This window comes from Natator depressus, chromosome 28 (genome assembly GCF_965152275.1).
Source record: "Natator depressus isolate rNatDep1 chromosome 28, rNatDep2.hap1, whole genome shotgun sequence".
NCBI classification, from domain to species: domain Eukaryota; kingdom Metazoa; phylum Chordata; order Testudines; family Cheloniidae; genus Natator; species Natator depressus.
In genome coordinates, this window is record NC_134261.1 from 7579885 (window position 1) to 7607266 (window position 27382).

A 27382-nucleotide genomic window follows, 5' to 3' on the forward strand; every position below is an offset into this window, starting at 1 on the left:
AGAATCATTCCCTTTGGACCTTCCTGAGAACATCCCATGTGCTTCTACTCGCTCAGCATCTTCCTGCTGGGGTTCCTCCTCGTTTTCACTCACCATCCCAACACCTGATGGGAGACAGAGAGAATCCAGACGTAAGTCTCTGCCTGTGCCAGAGAGAAAGGAAATCTCAGAGACAAGAGTGGAAAAAGGGATGAAGAAACCAAAATGTGTACAGGACAGATCAAGCCTATCAGGAGCTGATTTTCCCTTAAACCTTCCCCAGAGGAGAGAAAGGAAGGGATCAGTTCTGGGTCCGTATCTCAGAAGAAATCTCAGGGGACAGCGAGATTGGGGAGGGACCTGCTGCCAGTTGTCAGTCAGGATAGGTGGGAAGCCATGAGTGACCTCTGCCAAATGATTCCACATCTGCAGGGAACAATCCTCAACTTGGAGAGCTCACAAGGTCTTTGTAGGGCATCCCAAATGTTTCCTGTATTCACCGACAGTTTTGGGGTTGGTTTAACCAATGCCTCACCTGAGAAGGCAGCTCTCGGGAGCACTTTTTTCTCAAAGCCACGAAGGTCTGGGACCCACGGCTCCACCCCTCGTTCCAGCTGCGAGATGACATCAGTTCTGGAAACTGGAAACCCTGCTCAAGGCAAAGAAACCAAGGGAGGTCAGTGGAATTTGTGGGATACTTGTCACAAAGAATATTCCATGCTTTTAAGCCCAGCTCATTTTTAAGTAGTAACATCCCAAGGCCGGCTTCCTTGGCTCAAAGTGTCAGGAGATGATTATTATAAATCATATTCATTACTTTAGTGCCTAAGGGCCAACTAACAGTGGGTCCTCATTTTGCTAGGCACAGTAGAAACCGAGAAGAGTTGATGGCCCGTGCCCTGAAGAAGTTTCAATCTAAATAGACAAGGCAGACACAGAATGGGGGAAGGGGTAGAACCCACCAGCAGAGTGAACTCCGTGAAGGCAGAGCGACAGATCTGATCAACACAGGCCTATATCTTGAGACTATCGGATTGAATGTTACGACTAGGGCCAGTGTTTTCCGGAAATTGTCGCTAGGACTGCATTTTTTCCCGAAATTACTCTTCGTTTCTGGAATCACCGTTAATAACTGGAATTGCTGATCAGAGGGTGGGTGGGGCATGCAGGGTCACAACCCCCCAGATTTCTCCCTGGAGACACCCGACTCCTCCCCAGGGCACAGGCTGGCTGCGGTCGAGACTTGCTGCCAATTTCTTCCCTCCTCATACAAGTCTGGGATCAGCAGTGGGACGCCAGGCTCTCTCATCATGCTGCAGAGAGGACGGCACTCACACCTGCTCCCGGCCGTGTCCACAGCACCTCTCCCCTGCTCATCTCCCCTGCACACAGCTGGTTCATGCCCCGTCTCTCCAGCGCACAGCTGGCTCGAGGCTCTCAATGTCTGGGCCCCACCTCCCCCACACAGCTGGCTCCTGTCCCTCCCCCCAAGGCCCTTTCAGGCTTTAAAGGATTAGATATTGCTCACGTTTGTCAATTACCCTCTTTTCATTGCCTGCAGACTCTTGCCCTAATTAGGACTGTTATCTGTATATCTAAGCCAGCCCTTGAAAGCATGAATTCTTCACAGACTATGATGCCGAGATGCGCCAGATGATACCAGGAAGGGCTGCGGGATGGGTTTCCTGTGCAATCTGGTATCACTACGGGGTGATGAATGCCAGATCTCAAGGCTAGTTATGCAGAGCTCCACCTTTTGAAGCTTTACCCAACGCAGAAAGGGGTAGTGACAGATTTCCCCTCATTCAGGAGACTGAAGACAACAGATTTTTGGGGGATAAACAGCTGAGTTTGAGCTGACTGAGGGGGGTCTTTCTGGGCTACAAACTCACAGGACCTGATAACCACCAAGAGTTAACCCTTTAAGAAAGGTTTTAATACACTTTGGAACCGATCAGGGATTCTCATGAGGACCGCTGAAGGAATGAAGGTAAATACGCATGTGGATGCTCTTCTTGTTTTATGAGAAAGGGAACAGGAAGGGCAGGGATATCACTGAATGCAGGATCTCAGCAGTACTAGATGTCAGGATAGCACCATACTGCAGCCCACTGGAAAACATAATCCCAACTACACATATAAAATGATGGGGTCTAAATGAGCTGTTTCCACTCAACAGAGGGATCTTGGAGTCACTGTGCACAGTTCTCTGAAAACATCAACTCAGTGTGCCACGGCAGTCAAAAAGCAAAGAGAACGTTGGGAATCATTCTGAAATGGATAGATAATAAGACAGAAAATATCATATCGCCTCTATATAAACCCATGGTACACCCACATCTCGAATACAGCATGCAGATGTGGTTGCCCCATCTCAAAAAAAGATATCTTGGAATTGGAAAAGGTTCAGAAAAGGGCAACCCAAATGATTACAGGTATGAAACTCTTCTGTATGGGGAAAGATGAAAAAGACTGGGACTTTTCAGCTTGGAAAAGAGGCAAAGGGGGGATATGAGAGAGGTCGATAAAATCAAGACTGCTGTGGAGAAAGTAGATAAGGAAGTGTTACTTACTCCTTCTCATAACCCAAGGACTAGGAATCACCCAATGAAATTATTAGGCAGCAGGTTTAAAAGAAACAAAAGGAAGTATTTCTTCACACAACGCACAGTCAACCTGGGGAACTCCTTGCCAGAGGACGTTGTGAAGGCCAAGATTATAATAGGGTTACAAAAAAAAAAAAAAAAAACCACCATGAGAAATCTATCGAGGACAGGTCCGTGAATGGTTATGAGCCAGGATGGGCAGGGATGGTGTCCCTAACTTCTGTTTGTCGTAAGCTGTGAATGGGTGACAGGAGAGGAATCACTTCATGATTCTCTGTTCTGTTCATTCCCTCTGGGACACCTGGCACTGGTCACTGTCGGAAGACAGGACACTGGGCTAGATGCACCTTTGGTCTGTCCCAGTGTGGCCGTTTTTAAATACTAGGGAACCTAGTGAGTCCAGTGCAATGGGAGGGAGTAGGAAAATCCCTGGGTGTGGAGAACACTGGGAAATTAGAAACTAGCATTCAGAAGCAACAGACTCTAAAAAGTCTAGAAAAGCAGAATGTGAAAAATAAGAATTAGAATCGGGGTCATGTGACTTCAGGAATGAGGGACTCAAAAAACCAAGTCTGCAGAGAAGAGAGATTGTGGCTATTGCACATGGGGATGGGGGGAGCAACTCTCCAGGTCTCAAGGATTTTCACCAGCAACCTAGGCCATTTTCCCATGCAGGGGGGCAATCCGGAGCGGTGAGGAGTTGTGTCATCTGTAGTCCTGGGTGAGTTTCAATGTTCTGATGCTGGAGCTCCCTTGTCTAGATTCCCCCAGCCAGCATTCAAGGACGCCCCGAGTGTCTGTGTGATCAGTAACCCTGGACCAGCAGCCCTGACTCCAGCAGCCTGCTTCTTACACCCCAAGCACATTCTGGTCTGGGTGAAGAAGGCTCAGGGTTTGAGAGAAGGCCGGGGTAGGAAGCTTCTGTTCGTTATGCTGGACCTAACCCCCCCAGTTTTACTTGTGCAAACAGGAGATATTGGACACTGTGCGGTACTGCCCCTGTGCTCTGTCCCCACAGTGTTCTGCAGCCGGGGAGGGTCTCTGGTCGTGTGTGTGTCACTGGCATGCTGGGGTGATGCTGGAACAGGACAGAGCAGAGGTGGCATTTCAGGGGTGGGGTGAACCTCATCTCTTCATTTCCCCCTCCAAGAACCAAGGGGACGGGAACCCTTACCCAGCGAGGTCACAGTCTCATAGGTCTCCTGCATGACGTCTCTGTAGAGGGCTCTCTGAGCGGGGTCCAGCAGAGCCCCCTCTTCCCTGGTGAAATACACAGCCACCTCCTCGAAGGTCACCGGCCCCTGAAAGAGCAAGAGCTCCACACTCAGGATCTGCTGCCCCACTCACAGCCCCACTATTCGTGGGGGAGAGGAGCCAATCAAACGGAAACTCTGGGTGGATCGCAGTCAACAGAGGCCCACCCACACCCCGCTCAGAGCACCCAGGAAACACCAGGGTGAGGGACGAAGAGAGAGCCCCTCCTCTCTCCCAGCAGATCCATCACACACCTACTAGCCACAGACTGATACAGGAGATGCTGCCCCGAGCAAGGTCTAGGGAGAGATCTCTTGTCGGAAGCCCAACACCCTCCTCCTTGTCAGGAGCTGGATATGAGGCAGGGGAATCTCCCCTAAGCCTGACTGGTGGCTGCCCCCTTCATATTTCAAGGCACCCGCTGGTTCGCTGGCTCAGGCTCCAGCACTAGGAGTCTGGGCCTTTTTCCCAGCCCCATGTAGCTCGGTTATTTTCTGTTCACCAAATTGGAGCATTTCCACCTCCCAACCTCATGGGTCTCTTCCTCAAATCTAGGCCACTTATTAAACAACTCCCAGCAGGTCTGCCACCCCCTGGCCTCCTCCCTTTCTCCACCCTGTGCATTTCCTGCCCCGCTCCAACCTCCAAACCAGACGGTGCAAACCTTCCCCTCTCCGGCGTATTTGCTGTCCCTCACCCTCCTGCAGGAACAAATCAGAACCCCCCCAATAATCCCTACCTGAGCTGGCTCCTCTGCACCCATGTCGCTCCCCTGTACCATGGAGGACGGGATGAACCGGAACGAAACGTGAGCGTCGTTCTGCAGCCTGGCCGGGCGAGAAGGGCCGTTGTGGAGGTTTAGGAACGGGCATTAGTTCATTTCACATCACGCTTCCCCCAGGCTCTTTCCCTGCAGAGCGAGATCCTAGATTCTGCCGTGCTGAGAAAATGCTCAGTCTCTTTATTACAGCAGAGACCTGGCCCCTCCTGCCAGGCTAAGCCCACAGACACATTTTTTAAAAACTCTTTTATCCCATGGACCCTTTCAGTCTCTCTGTCTCCTTTTCCCTGTGCCCTCTCCATGCCTGTCTGCTAGGAAACTCTCATTCCTGGGTTGTTTGCTCCCCCATGGCTGGATTTGCTCCTGCAAATGGGAGGAGAAATGGGGTGGGGGGCTGTTTGTGTAGAGTCATTGTATAGTCCCTCACTGCCTGCCTGGGATTTCCCCATTGACTGCCTAGCACCCCCACCTGCCCTCCACCACGATCTGCCAGGCCATTTGCCTGGGACCCCCTCCTCCTCCCAGCAGGACCCCCTGACGCTTTACAGGAGGACCCCTCGCTCTGCGCCAGGGACCGCCCCACCACAGCTCTGGGCACTGGGCATGGAAATGGTCCCAAGAGCCAGCTGGGCAATCCCAGACAGAGCCCCTGGCACAGCACCAGGCAGAATCTAACCCCCTGCCCCACCTCCCCAAGACACCCCCCACCCCCACTGGTCTGCAGACAACAGGCCCCCAGTGATACCCACCTCCAGGACCCAGAGCCTTAGGGCTGGGCACATCAGAACTACCCCCCGAAACCCCAAACCCTCCAGAACCCACCAACCTGACTAGGGTCCCCCCTGCCCAGCCACCCAGAGGCCTCCCCTTACCACAGTGCCCCTTCAGCTCCCGCTGCAATCTCCCCACACAGACATGCACCCCCCCAGCAACAGTGTTCCCTCGCAGTGTCTGACAAGTGGATAGAAAGTTATCACCACCCCTTGCTGGCCAGTCACACAGGCAGGGGGAGCTCGGGGGGACGCTTCTTTAACAGAAGGGAAGCCATGGAGGGCCAAAATAAGTAAGAAAGTTCCATACTCTGTCACTAGCAAATAATGGCCACCGTGGATCCACCCCACAGGTGGCTACATCTTTGCACTGCGGGAAGCCACCCCTCACGGAGACCCTTTGTCATGGGGTTTGGGATACTTCTGGACCCACACTGCACTCAGAGGGACCTCCCCATCCCATGCCAGCTGGAGAAAAGGAAAGGGTCCAGCCAACTCTCCTGTTACCAGCTGGGAACCACCGATCCCCCAAACAGGGGGAGGCCTCTGGCTTTGATGGGTTTTGAATATATGGCTAGTCTCTTATCAGCAAACATTTTTAACAGAGATAAAGGAGGGAACAAATGATTCTCAAAAGAGAGGGAAAGATGATCATTGTTGCAGGGGGGTTAATTTCCCAACCAGGATGGGGAAGGACTCAGGGCGACAGGTTCCCCCCAAGGAAGGAGAAGTTGCTGGGATTTAGAGACATGGGGAACAGCCCCAAACCCGGGAGGATTTTTAATTGACATTTGATAATGACATAGTAAGAGGGAAACCTGAGATTGAGATCAGTGTTCAGAAATGAAAGAGAAAGGGTGGAAATCTGAGGGACTTTGGATCCATTTATGCAAATCATAGAAAGGAAAGTGGAAAATGAGAGGGATTTTATAGCAGTCGTTGATAGGAGGTAAAAGCTGAGTGTATTTCCCACCACTATTTGGTCAATGAATAGAGCGGAAATGGGCAACATTGGCAAACGTTTTAGATCCATATTCAGGAATCTGAGAAAAGGTGTAAATCTGAGAGTTTCTTCGTAATTTATAATTACAGAGACAGGGAAAGCTCTCAGGGGCATATTCAATTAGAAGTAGACAACTAGAGTAAAAGTGGGGCAAACGTTGAGGGTATTTTGTTTCAATCTTTGAGACGTACAGAGAAAACGTGTCACAAACTACGCAACTGAGAACATGGGATAAACACCAAGACCGGGGGCGGGAGGGGGGATTTTATGTGGCTATTAAATAGCTAGCTGGAAAAGGGGGACCGTTTGTCATATAAAATCCAGCCTGTCCAATACATAAAGAGAAAGTGATGGTCCCCCCCACTGCCCCCCTTCACCTGGGCAGCAGGGAGCCCTCTGAGGGGCTGATTGAAGAGGGCGGGGGGAGCTGGAGGGCTCCCTGGGGGAGGGAAGGGGGCAGCAGTGGGGGATGGGCAGGTGGGGGGCAGGTGGGGGCTGGGGGCAACGTTGCTGCAGTTGGGGGGCAGCAAGTGGGACTGGGAAGCCGGGATCGGGGGCAGCCCCAGGGGGGACACGGGCCCCTCCCTTCCCCGCCCCGGCAGAGACCCGGCGTCTCCTCCCACCCCCACGCCGGGGGCAGCCAGGTTGGGGGACGGCTCCGGGCTACAACTTCCCCCGACACCGGGACAAATCGCTGCGGATCAAACGGGGGGGGGGGGGGGAAATCCCGCCCCCCCCGCACGGGAGGAGAGTTTCAATGGACATGTGAGGAGGAGGGAGAGACGGGGGGGGGGGATCAGGGGAGACGAGAGAGCGGATGGGGGGGGGAGGGGGGAGTTTACAGCCACGTGGGAGCTACCGAGAGAGAAAAGGGGAGAACTGGGGGGCATTTGTGCCCGGGGGGGGAAGGGGCACAATCAGGGACAGGATCCAATTAAATCCCCCCCCACTCCCCCCTCCCGGGGAATTTCCTGGCTGCACAGAGACAGTTCAAACCCCCCCCCGCAACTCCGGCTTCTCCCCCCCCTCATCCCTCAAGGGACCCCCCCCGCCGGGCCCCAGTCTCTGCCCCCCCCCCAATTCCAGCCTGCTGCCCCCCCCGGGGTCTCCCACTCACCGGGGCGGGGGCGGGCAGAGCCCGGGGCTGGTCCCAGCTGGAGAAAGCCCCCCCCGGCCGGGCACGGGGGGGTCAATGACGAGCCCCCCCCCAGCACAGACCCCAGGGGGGAGCCGCAGCTGCTCCTCCGAGAGACCCGACACGAGGCAGTTCCTGGGGGCGGGGCCTGGTGCAGCCCGGGGGCGGGGCAGCGCCTGGGGGCGGGGCCTGGAGCAGACCGGGGGCGGGGCAGCGCCTGGGGGCGGGGCTCGGGCCCAGACCAGACGCTGCTGCTCCCCCGTGGGACCCGGGAGCCCGGGCTGGGCAGCTGCGGCTCCCCCCTGGGGTCCCTGCTGGGGGGGGGCCCGTCATTAACCCCTCCGTGCCCGGCCGGGGGGGGCTCTCTCCAGCCGGGACCCGCCCTCTGGGCAGCCCCGGGCTCTGCCCGCCCCCAGCCGGAGCCCCCCGATGAGCGGGAGACCCCGGTGGGGGGGGGAGCGCTGGGGGGGGGCAGGAAAGTGACTCTCTGCCCCCGGCCCCGGGGAGAAGCCTCGGAGCTGCCTCAGCCCCAGCGGAGCCGCCGCAGGCTGGGGGAGAAGAACAGAAAGTGAAGAGAGAAGGGGAAAAGAGAGCCCCCCCGTCCCCTCTCTGCCTCCCCCCTTCCGCCCCACCATCCCGTCCAGGGGCATCCCGAGGCGGATGCAGAATATGCAGCTGTGTGGGGCACCCTGAACTCTGGGGCACCAAATTGCCCCACATTTCACGGTGCCCCTGGCAGCTGCCTGCTGCAGATGTGGCCCCCCCCCGCTCCGGCAGCCAGCCCCATCCCCTGGCCAGCCCCCCGGCCCGTGGGCTGCACCCACTGCCTGGGGCAGGGCTGTCCCGAGGGGGGCGTGGGGCCCGAGACAACACCCTCCACCCTGCCTCTTCGTCCTCTGCCCCCGGCCACCCCCATCCAACCTGTCCCCCGCCAAGCCTCTTCCCCCAGCCACGGACGCAGCCCGGAGGACGGGCAGGGGGCCTGCCCCGGCAGCAGGGGTTGGGCCGGACCCCGCAGTCACCAGCAATGGTGGGACGTGGAGCGACCCCGCCCCAGCCCACTCCCCTGTGCCCTCTGCCAGCCGCCTCCCTCCGCTTCCCGCGGCTGGGGAGTGCGGGGGTAGTCCTTCCCCCTCCCACAAGGGACCCAGGCAAAAATTGGGGATTGCTTGGAGCAGGGGCTTGGACTAGATGATCTCCTGAGATCCCGTCCCACCCTGCGATTCTTTGACTGCAGCCTGAGTCCAGCACCAGGGAACCCATTGGCGCAGACCCAAAACCACTGAACCCACTTCCGGAAGCTTCTGGATGGGGAGTGCTTAATCTGCCTAGCAACAATGACCCAGACCAGATCACTCCTACCTCCCACCAACTGGTCTCTTAAAGAGAGAGCTCCCGATTAGGCACATGGCTTACATGTTACTAATAATTTATATGAAATATAGGGCTTAACTGCTAAAATCGGTACCCACAACAATCCTCTGTAAGGAGGTGCGTGGCTCTCCCCTGCTGAGTTCTCCGTTTCAGCAAATGAGTTCGTAACAGACGATTGACCCAAGGTTCTTCCTTTCCCTGTGACACCAATTCCACTTTTGTTAACTGTCTGAAAGCACGAGCTTCAGCCACCGCCATGTCTTTTTCACGTAACATAACAAACGAAAATAGAATAAAATGAAACCCAAATGAAGCGGAAAGGCAGGTCTATGCAAGCACATTGAGGGTATTAAGCTCTTATGTTCGGTTCTGCTTGGCGACAAGAGAAACCTGTTGAAATTGGTTAGTTTTAACATTTTGCGGCAAAACCAGACATACTATACCCTGTAATATTTTGGACATTTTGGCTGTAACATACTTCTAGCTATATTTTAATATTTAAGAAAGGTGCAAACAAGTTTGTAACCCCCCCAAAAAGAAACTGGCATTTTCTAAGTATCAGCTTTTGATTAATGTCGATGTTTCTCCTTACGGTTTTTCTTTGAATAAACCCCCGTGGCCCCAGTGATTAGTAAAAGAGAACCCTTTTCATTTGCAATTGCATTATCTCTTGAGGCAGAGAAAGCGTTTCTGGAAGAGAAACCTACCTCCACTCATCGCTCTTTGAAAAACTGCAGAGAGACAGGAGCCTGGCCCCTGGGGTCAGGGACCTGCTGAGGCCGAATCCTGCTCGGAAGGTCCCCAGCACTCCTCGCTGGCTGGGCTGAAGTCGAAGGGCGCTGCCATGGGAGGGGAGTGCCTCATCCCCCGGCCTGAGGCGTCGGTGCTTCTTTGTCCCCTTCTCCTGCCCAGAGAGGCAGGCAGCTGCTGTGGGGACACGCGAGCGAGGCTCGCAGGATATCGCTCAGCTCGGTCTGGCTGGCAGGGGCCTTCCAGCTCAGCCTGGCCTTGGCCCCCATTGCGCCGCGCTCGGCCAGCCGCGGGAGGAGGGACTGTGGCTGCCGCTCAGGCTCGGGCCGCGTGGCCAGGCTTCCCTGGCAGGGGCTGCCAGAGGCAAAGAATGGGCACCGTCTACATGGCAGCGGGTGGGAAGGAAGGTGGAGCCTGCGCCTCTCGTGGGGTCTCCCTTGCCGCTCAGGCAGAGGCAGGAGGGGCGCGACAAGGGCCCGGCTGAAGATTTTGCGCTGGGACTGGAGGATTAAGCCTGTGGCCCCGGAGTTCCTGCTCCGACGTGGGGTTTTGTGGTGCTGCCCCCATGGTCGCCCGTCCTGTAGGTCAGCACTTTGAAGCCAAGGGGAGCGGCCTGGAGGCAGCAAAAGGGGACATTTGCGGGAGCCAGCCGTTCTCAAGGAGCATCGGACATGGACGCCGAGAGGGCCGTTCCCCTTCTGGGTGTGTCCCAGCTTTGTTTTGGTTTGTCAGCATGAAAAGGGGTTTGTTTATGAATCTGACCGTTTTCCAAATCTAACCTTCCCTGCTGTGCCAGGATAGAGGGTGGACAAGCCTGGTTTATCTGCACGGGATTATTGCAATCTGAGGCCTCTCTGTCCTTTTCGCTTGCACAGACCAGTTCCGACCCTGAGTGAGGTATGAAGCAGCATGCCCACCACTGATCAGCCCGTTTCTCCGGTGCAGCCGTGGACCCCCACAAGTGTGCCTGGAATGCAGAAGTGTTGGGGTCTCCAATTTTTAACCGGGTTAGAAATCCCCCTCCCCCACCAATGATTCCCATCACAGTGCCAGTCCACAGTCCCACTCCTCTCGGCTCCAGTTTTTCAAAGAGCGATGAGTGGAGGTAGGTTTCTCTTCCAGAAACGCTTTCTCTGCCTCAAGACATAATGCAATTGCAAACGAAAAGGGTTCTCTTTTACTAATCACCGGGGCCGCAGGGGTTTATTCAAAGAAAAACCGTAAGGAGAAACATCGACATTAATCAAAAGCTGATACTAAGAAAATGCCAGTTTCTTTTGGGGGGGTTTACAAACTTGTTTGCACCTTTCTTAAATATTAAAATATAGCTAGAAGTATGTTACAGCCAAAATGTCCAAAATATTACAGGGTATAGTATGTCTGGTTTTGCCGCAAAATGTTAAAACTAACCAATTTCAACAGGTTTCTCTTGTTGTCGCCAAGCAGAACCGAACATAAAAGCTTAATACCCTCAATGTGTTTGCATAGACCTGCCTTTCCACTTCGTTTGGGTTTCATTTTATTCTATTTTCGTTTGTTATGTTACGTGAAAAAAGACATGGCGGTGGATGAAGCTCGTGCTTTCAGACAGTTAACAAAAGTGGAATTGCTGTCACAGGGAAAGGAAGAACCTTGGGTCAATCATCTGTTACGAACTCATTTGCTGAAACAGAGAACTCAGCAGGGGAGAGCCACGCACCTTCTCACAGAGGATTGTTGTGGGTACCGATTTTAGCAGTTAAGCCCTATATTTCGTATAAATAATTAGTAACATGTAAGCCCTGTGCCTAATCGGGAGCTCTCTCTTTAAGAGACCAGTTGGTGGGAGGTAGGAGTGATCTGGTCTGGGTCATTGTTGCTAGGCAGATTAAGCACTCCCCATCCAGAAGCTTCCGGAAGTGGGTTTGGTAGTTTTGGGTCTGCGCCAATGGGTTCCCTGGCGCTGGAATCAGACGACAGGAGGGCGAGCAGTCAGGGCAGCTGCTTTGCCCTGTGTGAGCTGGGAGAAGCTGAGCCCAGGAGCAGAAAGCAGGTTGCCGTCCCTAACTCTGAAGCATTTTGCAGCAGGTTAGTGATCCTGTTAACCCTTGAACAGGGAAGCCTGGGCAATGCTAATTATAGCAATTAAGGGGAAACTGGGAGGGAAAAATAACTTCAATTTAACTGGTTTCAGAGTCCCAGCTGTGTTCGTCTGTATTCATAAAAACAAAAGGAGGACTTGTGGCACCTTAGAGACTAACCAATTTATTTGAGCATAAGCTTTCGTGAGCTACAGCTCACTTCATCTGATGCATGCAGTGGAAAATACAGTGGGGAGATTTATATACACAGAGAGCATGAAACAATGGGGGTTACCATACACACTGTAACCAGAGTGATCAGCTTAGCTGAGCTATTACCAGCAGGAGAGAAAAAACCCTTTTGTAGTGATAATCAAGGTGGGCCATTTCCAGCAGTTGACAAGAATGTGTGAGGAACAGTAGGAGGGGGGAATAAACATGGGGAAATAGTTTTACATTGTGTAATGACTCATCCACTCCCAGTCTTTTTTCAAGCCTAAGTTAATTGTATCCGGTTTGCAAATTAATTCCAATTCAGCAGTCTCTCGTTGGAGTTTGTTTTTGAAGTTTTTTAATTGAAGAATTGCCACTTTTAGGTCTCTAATCGAGTGACCAGAGAGATTGAAGTGTTCTCCGACTGGTTTTTGAATGTTATAATTCTTGACGTCTGATTTGTGTCCATTTATTCTTTTACGGAGAGACTGTCCGGTTTAGCTAATGTACATGGCAGAGGGGCATTGCTGGCATATATCACATTGGTGGATGTGCAGGTGAACAAGCCTCTGATAGTGTGGCTGATGTGATTAGGCCCTAGGATGGTGTCCCCTGAATAGATATGTGGACACAGTTGGCAACGCGCTTTGTTGCAGGGATAGGTTCCTGGGTTAGTGTTTTTGTTGTGTGGTGTGTGGTTGCTGGTGAGTATTTGCTTCAGGTTGGGGAGTTGTCTGTAAGCAAGGACTGGCCTGTCTCCCAAGATCTGTGAGAGTGATGGGTCATCCTTCAGGATAGGTTGTAGATCCTTGATGATGCGCTGGAGGGGTTTTAGTTGGGGGCTGAAGGTGACGGCTAGTGGCGTTCTGTTATTTTCTTTGTTGGGCCTGTCCTGTAGTAGGTGATTTCTGGGTACTCTTCCGGCTCTGTCAATCTCGCTCACCTGCACATCTACCAATGTGGTATGTGCCATCATGTGCCAGCAAATTTGTTGGTCTCTAAGGTGCCACAAGTCCTCCTTTTCTTTCTGTTGTAACTGTATGCTTTGAATGTTGTTTTGATTGTAGCCAGACTGTTCTGACAGTGAACTCGAACTGTCAGACTGGTCTCCTGCCAGTTGTCAGAGTCTAGGTTCGTCTCTAAGGTGCCACGTCTGCTGGGGTGGGCAGGCATCCTGGAGTCCTTTCTAGAAGAGAACTGGGAACTGAGTTGGGAAAACCAATTTGAAAACCGGAAGCTCAGGTTAAGACTTATTTATTGATAATATTCAATAATCCTTCAATTCCAGTGCCACAATGAATACAATTGCTTCAGTCTGATAAGTTTCCCAAAGGGAAAACTTCACTTCTCTCCAAAGGGAGTTGAGAGAAAGGAGTTTTTCGAGTCCAAGAAAGACAAGGCAGGTGAGGGTAAGAGCTGGTAGAGGACCAACCTCTGTTGGTAAAAGAGAAAAGCTTTGGAGCTAACCCAGAACACTTCTTCAGTTCTGTAGAGCCCGAAAGGTCATCTCTTCCATACACAGCAGTTGGAACGTAAGAGCAGAGATACCGAGTCAGAGCAGTTCATGCAGCCCACTATCCTGTCTCCTGACAGCGGCCAATGCCAGGCACCCCACAGGAGACTCCCAGGAGTAGGGGCTGCATTTCTGTACCAAACAGTCACTTGAAGGAGGCAGACAAAGGCCTTTAAGATGAGGCATCCACCACTGTCAAAACATCATCTCCCTCCTGCAGGCGACTGACGGCCTGAATTTGTTCCTTGTCCTCCTGGAGTCTTGTCTGCAATCAGCACTATCCAGTCCCTCTGTGTGTAGCAGGAAGAAACACAAATCTTGTCTGAAAAACAAGCTGTCTTTTATTCCTGAGCAATGGATCTTCCTGTTTGTTGTTTCTGGGTCCAGAACTGGTTTAACTGCAGTCACATTGTGTTCCGATTCCAGCTGTGGGAGATGTTTGTCTGATGTTTCTGCACGATGGGGAAATAAAATCTTGAGTCTGTTTTTTTTTTCTCCTGCAGATTCCTTTGCTGTTCCAACGATAAGGACATGAACAAAAGGGAGGCGAAATAAAAATAAACCCCAGATTGCAACACAGTTAGGGAAGGAGAAGATCAGGGTTGAGCCAAACGCTTCCAAATAAAAAGTGATCCTAAAAATTGAGGAGGGGGGAGGAGATCAGGCATGTGTGGATCCCCTTGATCGTTGAACTCGGATTGCTAGAAACAAAGTTCAGGCTTTTACATTGTCGAAAAGAAGTTGGGACACCTGCTCTGCTTCAATTATTTGTTCTCTGCCTCTGTCTCTCTCTCCACCCTGCCCTTTCTTTTCTCCCGTGTCTCTGCCTGCCTCCTCCTGCTCCCTCCACCCCTGCCCTTTCCCAGGAGCTCTCAGTCTGCAGCAGAGGTCTCCACACTTTTGATGCTCAGGATCACTTTTTGAATTGAAGGCCAACCCAGGATCTACCCCGCCCCTTCCCCCATAGCCCTGCCCCGCTCCCCCCTTTGCTCGCTCTCCCCCACCCTCACTCATTTTCACCGCGCTAGGGCAGGGGTTGGGGGAAGGGACCAACGCCCTCCCGTGGCTCTGTGCGCTGCCCCTCTCTGCCAGCACCACCCCCTCAGCTCCCATTGGCCACGGGTCCCCATTCCCAGCCAATGGGAGCTGCGGGGGCAGCGCTTACAGGCAGGAGCAGCACTCCGAGACCCCCGCTCCCCCGCCCCACAAGGCCGCAGGGCTGTGCTGGCCGCTTCTGGGAGCAGTGCGGGGCCGGGGTAGGCAGGGAGCCTGCCTTAGCCGCAGCCCCGCTCGACCACCAGCGATTGCGGTCGACCGCTTGGCGACCACTCGACAGCACCCAGGGAAAGCCAGAGCTTCCCTGTTCCACAGACGGCCCATGACCCTGGGTCCGGGGACACGTGACCGAGGCCACAACCAGTCACCAAAACCAAATGGCCCTTTACGGGGAAACACCTCTGCCTCCTGCCCAACTTCCCCCCACTAAAAAGGGGAGACCCAGTGCTGCCTGAGGGGCCTCACAAGGGAAATGTCAACCCCCCCCACCCCACGAACTCCAGTGTCACCCCCATGGCACCAGCACAGAGGGAGCCCAGGGAGATGGGGTCAGGGGCATCCCTACTGTCTAGGGTGCCCTATGCAGCCCAAACACCTGCTCCCCCGCCCTAGGGAGGGTCTGGGCTGCGCGAGAGCCCTGTGGGGCCAGAGAGGAAGGAGGTGTGGTGGGCCACTTTGGGGGGCCTCACGGGGCCCAGAGCAGCCCGGGGGAGGAGCGAGGGCCTGGCAGCGGCCGCAGGACGCGGAGCGACCCAGCCCCATCCCCAGCCCACTCCAGTCCCCCTACCCCAGCCGGGTCTCTTGCGGGAGGGGGAAGGACTGCCCCCGCACTCCCCAGCCGCGGGAAGCGGAGGGAGGAGGCTGGGAGGGGGCACAGGGGAGTGGGCTGGGGCCGGGTCGCTCCACGTCCCACCATTGCTGGTGACTGTGGGGTCCGGCCCGACCCCTGCTGCCGGGGCAGGCCCCCTGCCCGTCCTCCGGGCTGCATCCGTGGCTGGGGGCAGAGGCTTGGGGGGGGACAGGTTGGATGGGGCTGGGCCGGGGGCAGAGGACGAAGAGGCAGGGTGGAGGGTGTTGTCTCGGGCCCCACGCCCGCCTCGGGACAGCCCTGCCCCAGGCAGTGGGTGCAGCCCATGGGCCGGGGGGCTGGCCAGGGGATGGGGCTAGCTGCCGGAGCTGGGGGGGGGGCCACTTCTGCAGCAGGCAGCTGCCAGGGGCACCGTGAAATGTGGGGCAATTTGGTGCCCCAGAGTTCAGGGTGCCCCACACAGCTGCATAATCTGCATCCACCTCGGGATGCCCCTGGACGGGATGGTGGGGTGGAAGGGGGGAGGCAAAGAGGGGACGGGGGGGCTCTCTTTTCCCCTTCTCTCTTCACTTTCTGTTCTTCTCCCCCAGCCTGCGGCGGCTCCGCTGGGGCTGAGGCAGCTCCGAGGCTTCTCCCCGGGGCCGGGGGCAGAGAGTCACTTTCCTGCCCCCCGCGCCCAGCGCTCCCCCCCCCCACCGGGGTCTCCCGCTCATCGGGGGGCTCCGGCTGGGGGCGGGCAGAGCCCGGGGCTGCCCAGGGGGCTGGTCCCGGCTGGAGAGAGCCCCCCCCGGCCGGGCACGGAGGGGTTAATGACGGGCCCCACCCAGCAGGGACCCCAGGGGGGAGCCGCAGCTGCCCAGCCCGGGCTCCCGGGTCCCACGGGGGCAGCAGCAGCGTCTGGTCTGGGCCCGAGCCCCGCCCCCAGGAATTGCCCCGCCCCCGGTCCGCTCCAGGCCCCGCCCCCAGGCGCTGCCCCACCCCCGGGCTGCTCCAGGCCCCGCCCCCTGGAGCTGCCTCGTGTCGGGTCTCTCGGAGGTGGGAGGAGACGCCGGGTCTCTGCCGGGGCGGGGAAGGGAGGGGCCCGTGTCCCCCCTGGGGCTGCCCCCGATCCCGGCTTCCCAGTCCCACTTGCTGCCCCCCAACCGCAGCACCGTTGCCCCCAGCCCCCACCTGCCCCCCACCTGCCCATCCCCCACTGCCGCCCCCTTCCCTCCCCCAGGGAGCCCTCCAGCTCCCCCCCCCCTTCAATCAGCCCCTCAGAGGGCTCCCTGCTGCCCAGGGGAATGGGGGCAGTGGGGGGGACCATCACTTTCTCTTTATGTATTGGACAGGCTGGATTTTATATGACAAACGGTCCCCCTTTTCCAGCTAGCTATTTAATAGCCACATAAAATCCCCCCCCCCCCCCCGGTCTTGGAGTTTATCCGATGTTCTCAGTTGCGTAGTTTGTGACACGTTTTCTCTGTACGTCTCAAAGATTGAAACAAAATACCCTCAACGTTTGCCCCACTTTTACTCTAGTTGTCTACTTCTAATTGAATATGCCCCTGAGAGCTTTCCCTGTCTCTGTAATTATAAATTACGAAGAAACTCTCAGATTTACATCTTTTCTCAGATTCCTGAATATGGATATATAACGTTTCCCAATGTTGCCCATTTCCGCTCTATTCATTGACCAAATAGAGGTGGGAAATACACTCAGCTTTTACCTCCTATCAACGACTGCGATAAAATCCCTCTCATTTTCCACTTTCCTTTCTATCATTAGCATAAATGGATCCAAAGTCCCTCAGATTTCCACCCTTTCTCTTTCATTTCTGAACACTGATCTGAAATCTCAGGTTTCCCTCTTACTATGTCATTATCAAATGTCAATTAAAAATCCTCCCGGGTTTGGGGCTGTTCCCCATGTCTCTAAATCCCAGCAACTTCTCCTTCCTTGGGGGGAACCTGTCGCCCTGAGTCCTTCTCCATCCTGGTTGGGAAATTAACCCCCCTGCAACAATGATCATCTTTCCCTCTCCTTTGAGAGTCATTTGTTCCCTCCTTTATCTCTGTTAAAAATGTTTGCTGATAAAAGAGACTAGCCATATATTCAAAACCCATCAAAGCCAGAGGCCTCCCCCTGTTTGGGGGATCGGTGGTTCCCAGCTGGTAACAGGAGAGTTGGCTGGACCCTTTCCTTTTCTCCAGCTGGCACGGGATGGGGAGGTCCCTCTGAGTGCAGCGTGGGTCCAGAAGTATCCCAAACCCCATGACAAAGGGTCTCCGTGAGGGGTGGCTTCCCGCAGTGCAAAGATGTAGCCGCCTGTGGGGTGGATCCACGGTGGCCATTATTTGCTAGTGACAGAGTATGGAACTTTCTTACTTATTTTCGCCCTCCATGGCTTCCCTTCTGTTAAAGAAGCGTCCCCCCGAGCTCCCCCTGCCTGTGTGACTGGCCAGCAAGGGGTGGTGATAACTTTCTATCCACTTATCAGACACTGCAAGGGAACACTGTTGCTGGGGGGGTGCATGTCTGTGTGTGGAGATTGCAGCGGGAGCTGAAGGGGCACTGTGGTAAGGGGAGGCCTCTGGGTGGCTGGGCAGGGGGGACCCTAGTCAGGTTGGTGGGTTCTGGAGGGTTTGGGGTTTCGGGGGGTAGTTCTGATGTGCCCAGCCCTAAGGCTCTGGGTCCTGGAGGTGGGTATCACTGGGGGCCTGTTGGCTGCAGACCAGTGGGGGTGGGGGGTGTCTTGGGGAGGTGGGGCGGGGGGTTAGATGCTGCCTGGTGCTGTGCCAGGGGCTCTGTCTGGGATTGCCCAGCTGGCTCTTGGGACCATTGCCATGCCCAGTGCACAGAGCTGTGGTGGGGCGGTCCCTGGCGCAGAGCGAGGGGTCCTCCTGTAAAGCGTCAGGGGGTCCTGCTGGGAGGAGGAGGGGGTCCCAGGCAAATGGCCTGGCAGATCCTGGTGGAGGGCAGGTGGGGGTGCTAGGCAGTCAATGGGGAAATCCCAGGCAGGCAGTGAGGGACTATACAATAACTCTACACAAACAGCCCCCCACCCCATTTCTCCTCCCATTTGCAGGAGCAAATCCAGCCATGGGGGAGCAAACAACCCAGGAATGAGAGTTTCCTAGCAGACAGGCATGGAGAGGGCACAGGGAAAAGGAGACAGAGAGATTGAAAGGGTCCGTGGGATAAAAGAGTTTTTAAAAAATGTGTCTGTGGGCTTAGCCTGGCAGGAGGGGCCAGGTCTATGCTGTAATAAAGAGACTGAGCGTTTTCTCAGCACGGCAGAATCTAGGATCTCGCTCTGCAGGGAAAGAGCCTGGGGGAAGCGTGATGTGAAATGAACTAATGCCCGTTCCTAAACCTCCACAACGGCCCTTCTCGCCCGGCCAGGCTGCAGAACGACGCTCACCTTTCGTTCCGGTTCATCCCGTCCTCCCACGGGACAGGGGAGCGACATGGGTGCAGAGGAGCCAGCTCAGGTAGGGATTACTGGGGGGGTTCTGATTTGTTCCTGCAGGAGGGAGAGGGACAGCAAATACGCCGGAGAGGGGAAGGTTTGCACTGTCTGGTTTGGAGGTTGGAGCGGGGCAGGAAATGCACAGGGAGGAGAAAGGGAGGAGGCCAGGGGGTGGCAGACCTGCTGGGAGTTGTTTAATAAGTGGCCTAGATTTGAGGAAGAGACCCATGAGGTTGGGAGGTGGAAATGCTCCAATTTGGTGAACAGAAAATAACCCACCAACATGGGGCTGGGAAAAAGGCCCAGACGCCTAGTGCTGGAGCCTGAGCCAGCGAACCAGCGGGTGCCTTGAAATATGAAGGGGGCAGCCACCAGTCAGGCTTAGGGGAGATTCCCCTGCCTCATATCCAGCTCCTGACAAGGAGGAGGGTGTTGGGCTTCCTACAAGAGATCTCTCCCTAGTCCCTGCTCGGGCAGCATCTCCTGTATCAGTCTGTGGCTAGTAGGTGTGTGATGGATCTGCTGGGAGAGAGGAGGGGCTCTCTCTTCGCCCCCTCACCCTCGTGTTTCCTGGGTGCTCTGAGCGGGGTGTGGGTGGTCCTCTGTTGACTGCGATCCACCCAGAGTTTCCGTTTGATTGGCTCCTCTCCCCCACGAATAGTGGGGCTGTGAGTGGGGCAGCAGGTCCTGAGTGTGGGGCTCTTGCTCTTTCAGGGGTCTGTGACGTTCGAGGAGGTGGCTGTGTATTTCACCAGGGAAGAGGGGGCTCTGCTGGACCCCGCTCAGAGAGCCCTCTACAGAGACGTCATGCAGGAGACCTATGAGACTGTGACCTCCCTGGGTAAGGGTTCCTGTCCCCTCGGTTCTTGGAGGGGGAAATGAAGAGATGAGGTTCACCCCACCCCTGCAATGCCACCTCTGCTCTGTCCTGTTCCAGCATCACCCCAGCGTGCCAGTGACACACACATGACCAGAGACCCTCCCCGGCTGCAGAACACTGTGGGGACAGAGCACAGGGGCAGTACCGCACAGTGTCCAATATCTCCTGTTTGCACAAGTAAAACGGGGGGGTTAGGTCCAGCATAACGAACAGAAGCTTCCGACCCCTGGCCTTCTCTCAAACCCTGAGCCTTCTCCACCCAGACCAGAATGTGCTTGGGGTGTAAGAAGCAGGCTGCTGGAGTCAGGGCTGCTGGTCCAGGGTTACTGATCACACAGACACTCGGGGCGTCCTTGAATGCTGGCTGGGGGAATCCAGACAAGGGAGCTCCAGCATCAGAACATTGAAACTCACCCAGGACTACAGATGACACAACTCCTCACCGCTCCGGATTGCCCCCGTGCATGGGAAAATGGCCTAGGTTGCTGGTGAAAATCCTTGAGACCTGGAGAGTTGCTCCCCCCATCCCCATGTGCAATAGCCACAATCTCTCTTCTCTGCAGACTTGGTTTTTTGAGTCCCTCATTCCTGAAGTCACATGACCCCGATTCTAATTCTTATTTTTCACATTCTGCTTTTCTAGACTATTTAGAGTCTTTTGCTTCTGAATGATAGTTTCTAATTTCCCAGTGTTCTCCACACCCAGGGATTTTCCTACTCCCTCCCATTGCACTGGACTCACTAGGTTCCCTAGTATTTAAGAACGGCCACACTGGGACAGACCAAAGGTGCATCTAGCCCAGTGTCCTGTCTTCCGACAGTGACCAGTGCCAGGTGTCCCAGAGGGAATGAACAGAACAGAGAATCATGAAGTGATTCATCTCCTGTCACCCATTCACAGCTTACGACAAACAGAAGTTAGGGACACCATCCCTGCCCATCCTGGCTCATAACCATTCACGGACCTGTCCTCGATAGATTTCTCATGGTGGTTTTTTTTTTTTTTTGTAACCCTATTATAATCTTGGCCTTCACAACGTCCTCTGGCAAGGAGTTCCCCAGGTTGACTGTGCGTTGTGTGAAGAAATACTTCTCTCCTGTACACATTTTGGTTTCTTCATCCCTTTTTCCATTCTTCTCTCTGAGATTTACTTTCTCTCTGGCGCAGGCAGAGACTTACGTCTGGATTCTCTCTGTCTCCCATCAGATGTTGGGATGGTGAGTGAAAACCAGGAGGAACCCCAGCAGGAAGATGCTGAGCGAGTAGAAGCACATGGGATGTTCTCAGGAAGGTCCAAAGGGAATGATTCTGGGAGCTATGCACGCCCAGAAAAAACAAAAGGCTGTGAGAGTCAGCAGAGGCCAGAGGAAAACTTCAGTAGCCAGTCAGACCTTATTACACGTGAGAGAATGAACTTGGAAGGAACACGCTACACGTGCCTTGAGTGTGGGAAAAGCTTCAAAGGGAGCTCTGACCTTCTCACACATCAGAGAATCCACACGGGTGAGAAACCTTACGCATGCAGTGTGTGTGGGAAATGCTTCAAGCGGAGCTCACACCTCATTGCACATAAGAGAATCCACATAGATGAGAAACCTTATGGCTGCCCTGAGTGTGGGAAACACTTCAAGCAGAGCTCACACCTTATTACACATCGGAAAATCCACACGGGTGAGAAACCTTATGGATGCCCTGAGTGTGGGAAACACTTCATTGACAGTTCATCCCTCCTCTCACATCAGCGAATCCACACAGAAGAGAGGCCCTACACATGCTCTGAGTGTGAGAAAAGCTTCAGTTATAGCTCAGCCCTTACTGCGCATCAGCGAATCCACAAGGGTGAGAAACCTTATGGATGCCCTGAGTGTGGGAAACACTTCATTGATAGCTCAGCCCTCATCACACATCAGCGAATCCACACAGGAGAGAGGCCCTACACATGCTCTGAGTGTGGGAAAAGCTTCAATCGGAGCTCAAACCTGATCACACATCAGCGAATCCACACGGGAGACACACCCTACACATGCTCTGAGTGTGGGGAACGCTTCCGTTATAGCTCAGCCCTTACCACCCATCAGAGAATCCACACCGGTGAGAGACCCTACACATGCTCTGAGTGCGGGAAAAGCTTCAATCAGAGCTCTACCCTAATCACACATCAGAGAACGCACACAGGAGAGACCCCCTACATGTGCTCTGAGTGCGGGAAAAGCTTTAATCAGAGCTCTGTACTGAGCACACATAGAAGAATCCACACGGGTGAGAAACCTTATGGATGCTGTGAGTGTGGGAAACACTTCAATCAAAGCTCAGCCCTTATCACACATCAGCGAATCCACACAGGAGAGACGCCCTACACATGCTCTGAGTGTGGGAAAAGCTTCAATCAGCGCTCAATCCTTATTAGACATCAGAAAATCCACATGGGAGTGATCTGTAACAAATGCCTTGACTAGGGCTGGCCAAAGGTTGTTTTTTTTAAAAAAATCACATTTGCTAATTCCCACTCAGTGATCTGAGCCCCATCTTCACCGTGGTTACTCAGCTCCCGCAGATGAGTTGCCTGCTTCTGCCTTTTGCAGCTCACCCTTCTTTGGGGTCAGTCCTGTGATCTTTTCTATCAACTCCTTTCCTTTTGAGTCGAAGGAGCGTGTGTCCCTCCAGCCAGGAATGTTCATCAGCTCCAGGTGGGGGAGAGAGGTTTGTTCCCAACAAGCTACTCTGAGGCAAAAACTACCCGTGCCGTACATCCACTAGGACTGCACATGGCGTCGGCTGCTCAAGTTAGTGATCTTCGTGTTAAAAGACAACTACAGTTGTCGTGCAGATGCAGCCGAGGTGCAGTGGTTGGCATTAGCTTTCCCCTTGTCCTAACCTAAACTCCGTCACTTTTCCTAGTCTAAACAAACCCTGACCATCACAGTTATACTGTTCCCCCATTTAAAAACAATTGTTAGTCATCAAGTTCCCCCACCAGGAACATATTGTTTCATTCCCAGTTGTCACAGTTCATCAGAGCACTGTTGCTTCAGGTTTTCCTGAAGGCAGATATTTTTACTACCGTTTTCCTCCCTTTAAAATATATTGAAGTATAGCAAAGAGCAGGAACAGGGAAGGGATAGAGAAAAATGTCTTTTCCCCTCTGTAACAACAGAAGAACATCAGGTAAATCAGAGGGATTCTCCATCGCCATCCCAATCCCCCTGTTGTTCAATTGGAAAGGTCAATATTTCCCAAAGGGGCTGGGAAGAGGATTCTCTAGTAAATGATTTGGAACTAAGCAAAACACCCATTCATTTGCCTCCCAAAGCAGTTGTGGCCCATGCCCTGCAGGAGGTTGCTCCTGAAGATCTCCCCTTCCTAATCAGGTGCATGTTGCCTATTTGGGAAATGCAATCCCTATCTAGGTAGAGATGGGAATAATGGAAGTGACATTTCTGTTCAGCTCACTCCTGGGACATGCTGTAAATGTGTAGGAAATGAAATCCATGAGGAATGTGATGGAGCTGCAGAAAGACACCCATTTTGAGTAGATACCTGACATTTGGTGTCTTACAGGGATTCTAAGCCGCACCTGAATTTAGTCCCTTATTTAAATCTGTGCCACCAGGTTAAAGAAACAAAAGGGCATATTTGGGGGAGTTATACCTCAGTATCGCTGCTGGTATGTTGTGTGGTTGGTGAAGAATTCTACAGCAGAGAAGTGTAAAATTGCTACAACTCAGGTCAAAGATTTGACAAGAACTCAGGTAGAAATGACAGGTGCGAGTGGTTGATTTTCACCCCAGAGATGGACGCTCTGGTGACCTGTGTCCGAGGTAAACTGTTTTTAGAACGCTGCTCCCTAGTGAAGTGGCATTGCTCACACTTCTACAGGATGCCGTGATGAAACTGGGAACAACTGTCTTTTACCATTTGGATCCAAAGTTTCCTGAAGCACAGAGACAAACAGCTGATTCCTTCAGAGCCATCCCATGCCTATGGGTCCCAAACTGGCTGCCTTGCTGGACAAGAAGCACTTCCGTGTTGGTTAAATGATGGTAGCCAATGAGGGAATGTAACAGATTCCAAGTTCAGACAGCAGGATACATGAATGCTGAGTCCAGAGTCTGTGGTTTGGTCTCTTAGTTTTGCTCTTGAGTCTAATGCCTTTGTCTCACTTCTCCGCCTCCTGCTACTCTGAAAGATTAGAAAGTGTGAAAGTAGAGCACAGGTGGTTTTTCTCACGATGCAGCCTTCCCACGTAGCGTGAGACCCCTTCCACCCACACTTCTGGGAGAAGACCCAGGGAGAAATGAAGCCTCAGAAATGGAAGGCTCCTAGGTTATGGTAGAATGTGACTTCACACAGAGCTCACTGGGTGAAAATGGGAATTAAGAGAAAACTGCCCTAAAGGTTTATAGTTTGTAATCTTTGAATAAATTGTTACCAGCAACAAGAAAATTACACATGAAGTTTATTAGTGTAACGTAAGAGGCTGATTCTGTGATCACTTTCAGTGTTACAGTATGATTCAGGTTTTCTTCTAGCCCCCTCCTACTACATAGGAAATGGTGGCTAATCCTGCAATTAAAACCTGACTCCAAAGGAATGAGAGTGGGGGAACATGTGAGAGAAATAGCATGTACGAGAATAGAGACCCAGTATAGACTGGAATGATTTCTATTTCAAATGGAATTTATTTGGATAAATTTGAAAATAAATCTTCTGTTGGGAGGAAAATTACTTGAGACAAGATGTGGAACCTTTTCCCCAGTGAGAGGGGAACAGCCAGAGAGTTCCCAAGGGCTCTTGTTCGCAAAGCAAAGATGTCACCTTAGGCAGGAGATGTCAAGATGTACAATGGTGATGGGCGTGTGATGGGAGCTTTTCTGGGTGGTTGTTGTTCGGTTGGTTTTTTTCATGTAATTTTTGTTTTGTTTTTGCAACCAGTTATTTTTATAGGTGCTGAGGCCCCTTCTCCTTTTGAGCACAGCTCTTTAACCCTCAGGCCTGGCTCTGGAAACCTCAGAACCGGCTTTGTGTTTTTTTCATGTTTGCTATCTTTGGGGTTCGCACATCCACACGGCATGCGGTTCACAGCAACGGATACTTTGAGAAACCTGCTGGGCGAAGCAGGCCTTTTCCAAACTGACACTGGCCCAAAGTCTGCCTCAATTCAGCTGGATTGGGACACGTCTGTGTCAAAGGAGTGGTTCACACCTGATTTGCCCAGAGACCTCAGGGGAGGGGTGGTAAGATATAGGATAAGTAGGAATCGACAACAATGAAGTTAAATATAAAGGTGAAAGACCCTCACCTTGCAGGTCAACAAGCCTGTTCTGTTCATTCCCTCCAATGCATCTGGCACTGGTCACTGTTAGGTAGCACGCTGGGCTTGATGGAGCATTGGTCTGACCCAGTCTATGACCAGTCTTGGGTTTTATGTAAGCCCTCTACGGCCTTGTCTACACGGGCAAGTTTCTGCACAGGAAAGCAGCTTTCTGCGGTGTAACTCCCGAGGTGCACACACAGATTTCATGATGCATGATAGAAAGGGGCCATGACAGGGACACACTGCAGTGCAGGGTCAAAGTGAAGGAGCTGTGGCACGCCTACCACAAGGTGCAGGAGGCAAACTGCTGCTCCATATTGGGGGCTAACTAACCCCAGCATCACAGCAAGAATCTACCTAGCACCTGGAGAAAAAACATAAATGAGAGTCAAAGGCACCCCCACGTGGCCTGTCTCTTCCCTAATCTCAACACCTGGAAGATTGTCTGGAAGACTCAGAATTTGAACTGCGGAGATTGGTCCCAGGCTGAGAGGGAATTCAGTCTGTGTATTAAGAACTCAACATTGCCTGGAGCAACCAGTGAGTGAGAAAAGCTGTTTGATCCAATTCTTGCTTAGTATATTCAAATTAGAGTTCAGACTGGGAGTCTATTTCCATTTGTTACGTAACCACTTTTGACCTCTGTGACCAACACTTATACTCAGTTAAAATCTAACTTTCTGTAGTTAATAAACTTATTTTAATATTTGATACTTACTCCTGAGTTTGTCCAAAGTGCTTGGGAAAGTTGCTCACATGACAAAGGCTGGTGCATGTCCCCTTTATTTTTGATGAAGTGGCGAACTCATTAATGAGCTTACGCTTTTCAAGAGCAGGCCGTGAGCCGTGTGAGATGGTACATTTCTGAGGTGCAAGGCTGAGGGCTGGGGAGATACGCTGGTGTCTCTGGACAATTGAGGAGTGGCTTGTAGAGCATTCCTGCAACTTAGCTGGGTGCTTTGCTGCATGTTGTTGGCCAAATGATCGTAGAATCCTAGGATATCGGGGTCGGAAGGGACCTCAGGAGGTGTCTAGTCCAACCCCCTGCCCAGAGCAGGACCAATCCCAACTCAATCATCCCAGCCAGGGCTTTGTCAAGCCTGACCTTAAAAACTTCTAAGGAAGGAGATTCCACCACCTCCCTAGGTAACGCATTCCAGTGTTTCACCACCCTCCTAGTGAAAAAGTTTTTTTAATATCCAACCTAAACCTCCCCCACTGCAACTTGAGACCATTACTCCTTGTCCTGTCATCTGCTACCACTGAGAATAGTCTCGAACCATCCTCTTTGGATCCACTTTTCAGGTAGTTAAAAGCAGCTATCAAATCCCCCCTCATTCTTCTCTTCCGTAGACTAAACAATCCCAGTTCCCTCAGCCTCTCCTCATAAGTCATGTGTTCCAGACCCCTCATCATTTTTGTTGCCCTTCGCTGGACTCTCCCCAATTTCTCCACATCCTTCTTGTAGCGTGGGGCCCAAAACTCCACAGAGCCAGTTATCTCGTCATAGAAGGCAATTAGATTAGTCAGGCATGACTTGCCCTTGGTGAATCCATGCTGACTGTTCCTGATCACATTCCTCTCCTCCAAGTGCTTCAGAATGGATTCCTTGAGGACCTGTTCCATGATTTTTCCAGGGACTGAGGTGAGTCTGACTGGCCTGTAGTTCCCAGGATCCTCCTCCTTCCCTTTTGTAAAGATGGGCACTACATTAGCCTGTTTCCAGTCATCCAGGACTTCCCCCGATCGCCATGAGTTTTCAAAGATAATGGCCAATGGCTCTGCAATCACATCCGCCAATTCCTTTAGCACTCTCGGACGCAGCGCATCCGGCCCCATGGACTTCTGCACATCCAGCTTTTCTAAATAGTCCCGAACCACTTCTTTCTCCACCGAGGGCTGGCCACCTCCTCCCCATGCTGTGCTGCCCAGCGCAGCAGTCTGGGAGCTGACCTCGTGAAGACAGAGGCAAAAAAGCATTGAGTACATTAGCTTTTTCCACATCCTCTGTCACTAGGTTGTCTCCCTCATTCAGTAAGGGGCCCACACTTTCCTTGGCTTTCTTCTTGTTGCCAACATACCTGAAGAAACCCTTCTTATTACTCTTAACATCTCTCGCTAGCTACAACTCCAGGTGTGATTTAGCCTTTTTGATTTCATTCCTACGTGCCCGAGCAATATTTTTATACTCATCCCTGGTCATTTGTCAAATCTTCCACTTCTTGTAAGCCTCTTTTTTGTGTTTAAGATCAGCAAGGATTTCACTGTTAAGCCAAACTGGTCACCAGCCATATTTACTATCCTTTCTACACGTCGGGATGGTTTGTCCCTGTAACCACAAAAAGAATTCTGTAAAATACAGCCAGCTCTCCTGGACTCCTTTCCCCCTCATGTTATTCTCCCAGGGGATCCTGCCCATCACTTCACTGAGGG

At 53.0% G+C, this 27382-nt stretch overlaps 1 protein-coding gene and 1 long non-coding RNA gene across 2 annotated transcripts in view; both read left to right on the forward strand.

Annotated features, from left to right (window-relative positions):
* The window catches only part of LOC141978798 (uncharacterized), a 157521-nt gene that overhangs the window by 54324 nt on the left and 75815 nt on the right, over window positions 1-27382 (forward strand). Inside the window, exon 3 of the mRNA XM_074941112.1 lies at window positions 21051-22058. Within this exon, the coding sequence (XP_074797213.1) occupies window positions 21051-22058 (1008 nt within the window). The remainder of the gene's footprint in view (window positions 1-21050; window positions 22059-27382) is intronic.
* LOC141978999 (uncharacterized) lies at window positions 10699-14032 on the forward strand. The gene is made up of 3 exons (XR_012636460.1): window positions 10699-10757; window positions 11209-11370; window positions 13942-14032. It is a non-coding gene; the product is annotated as an uncharacterized LOC141978999 (long non-coding RNA).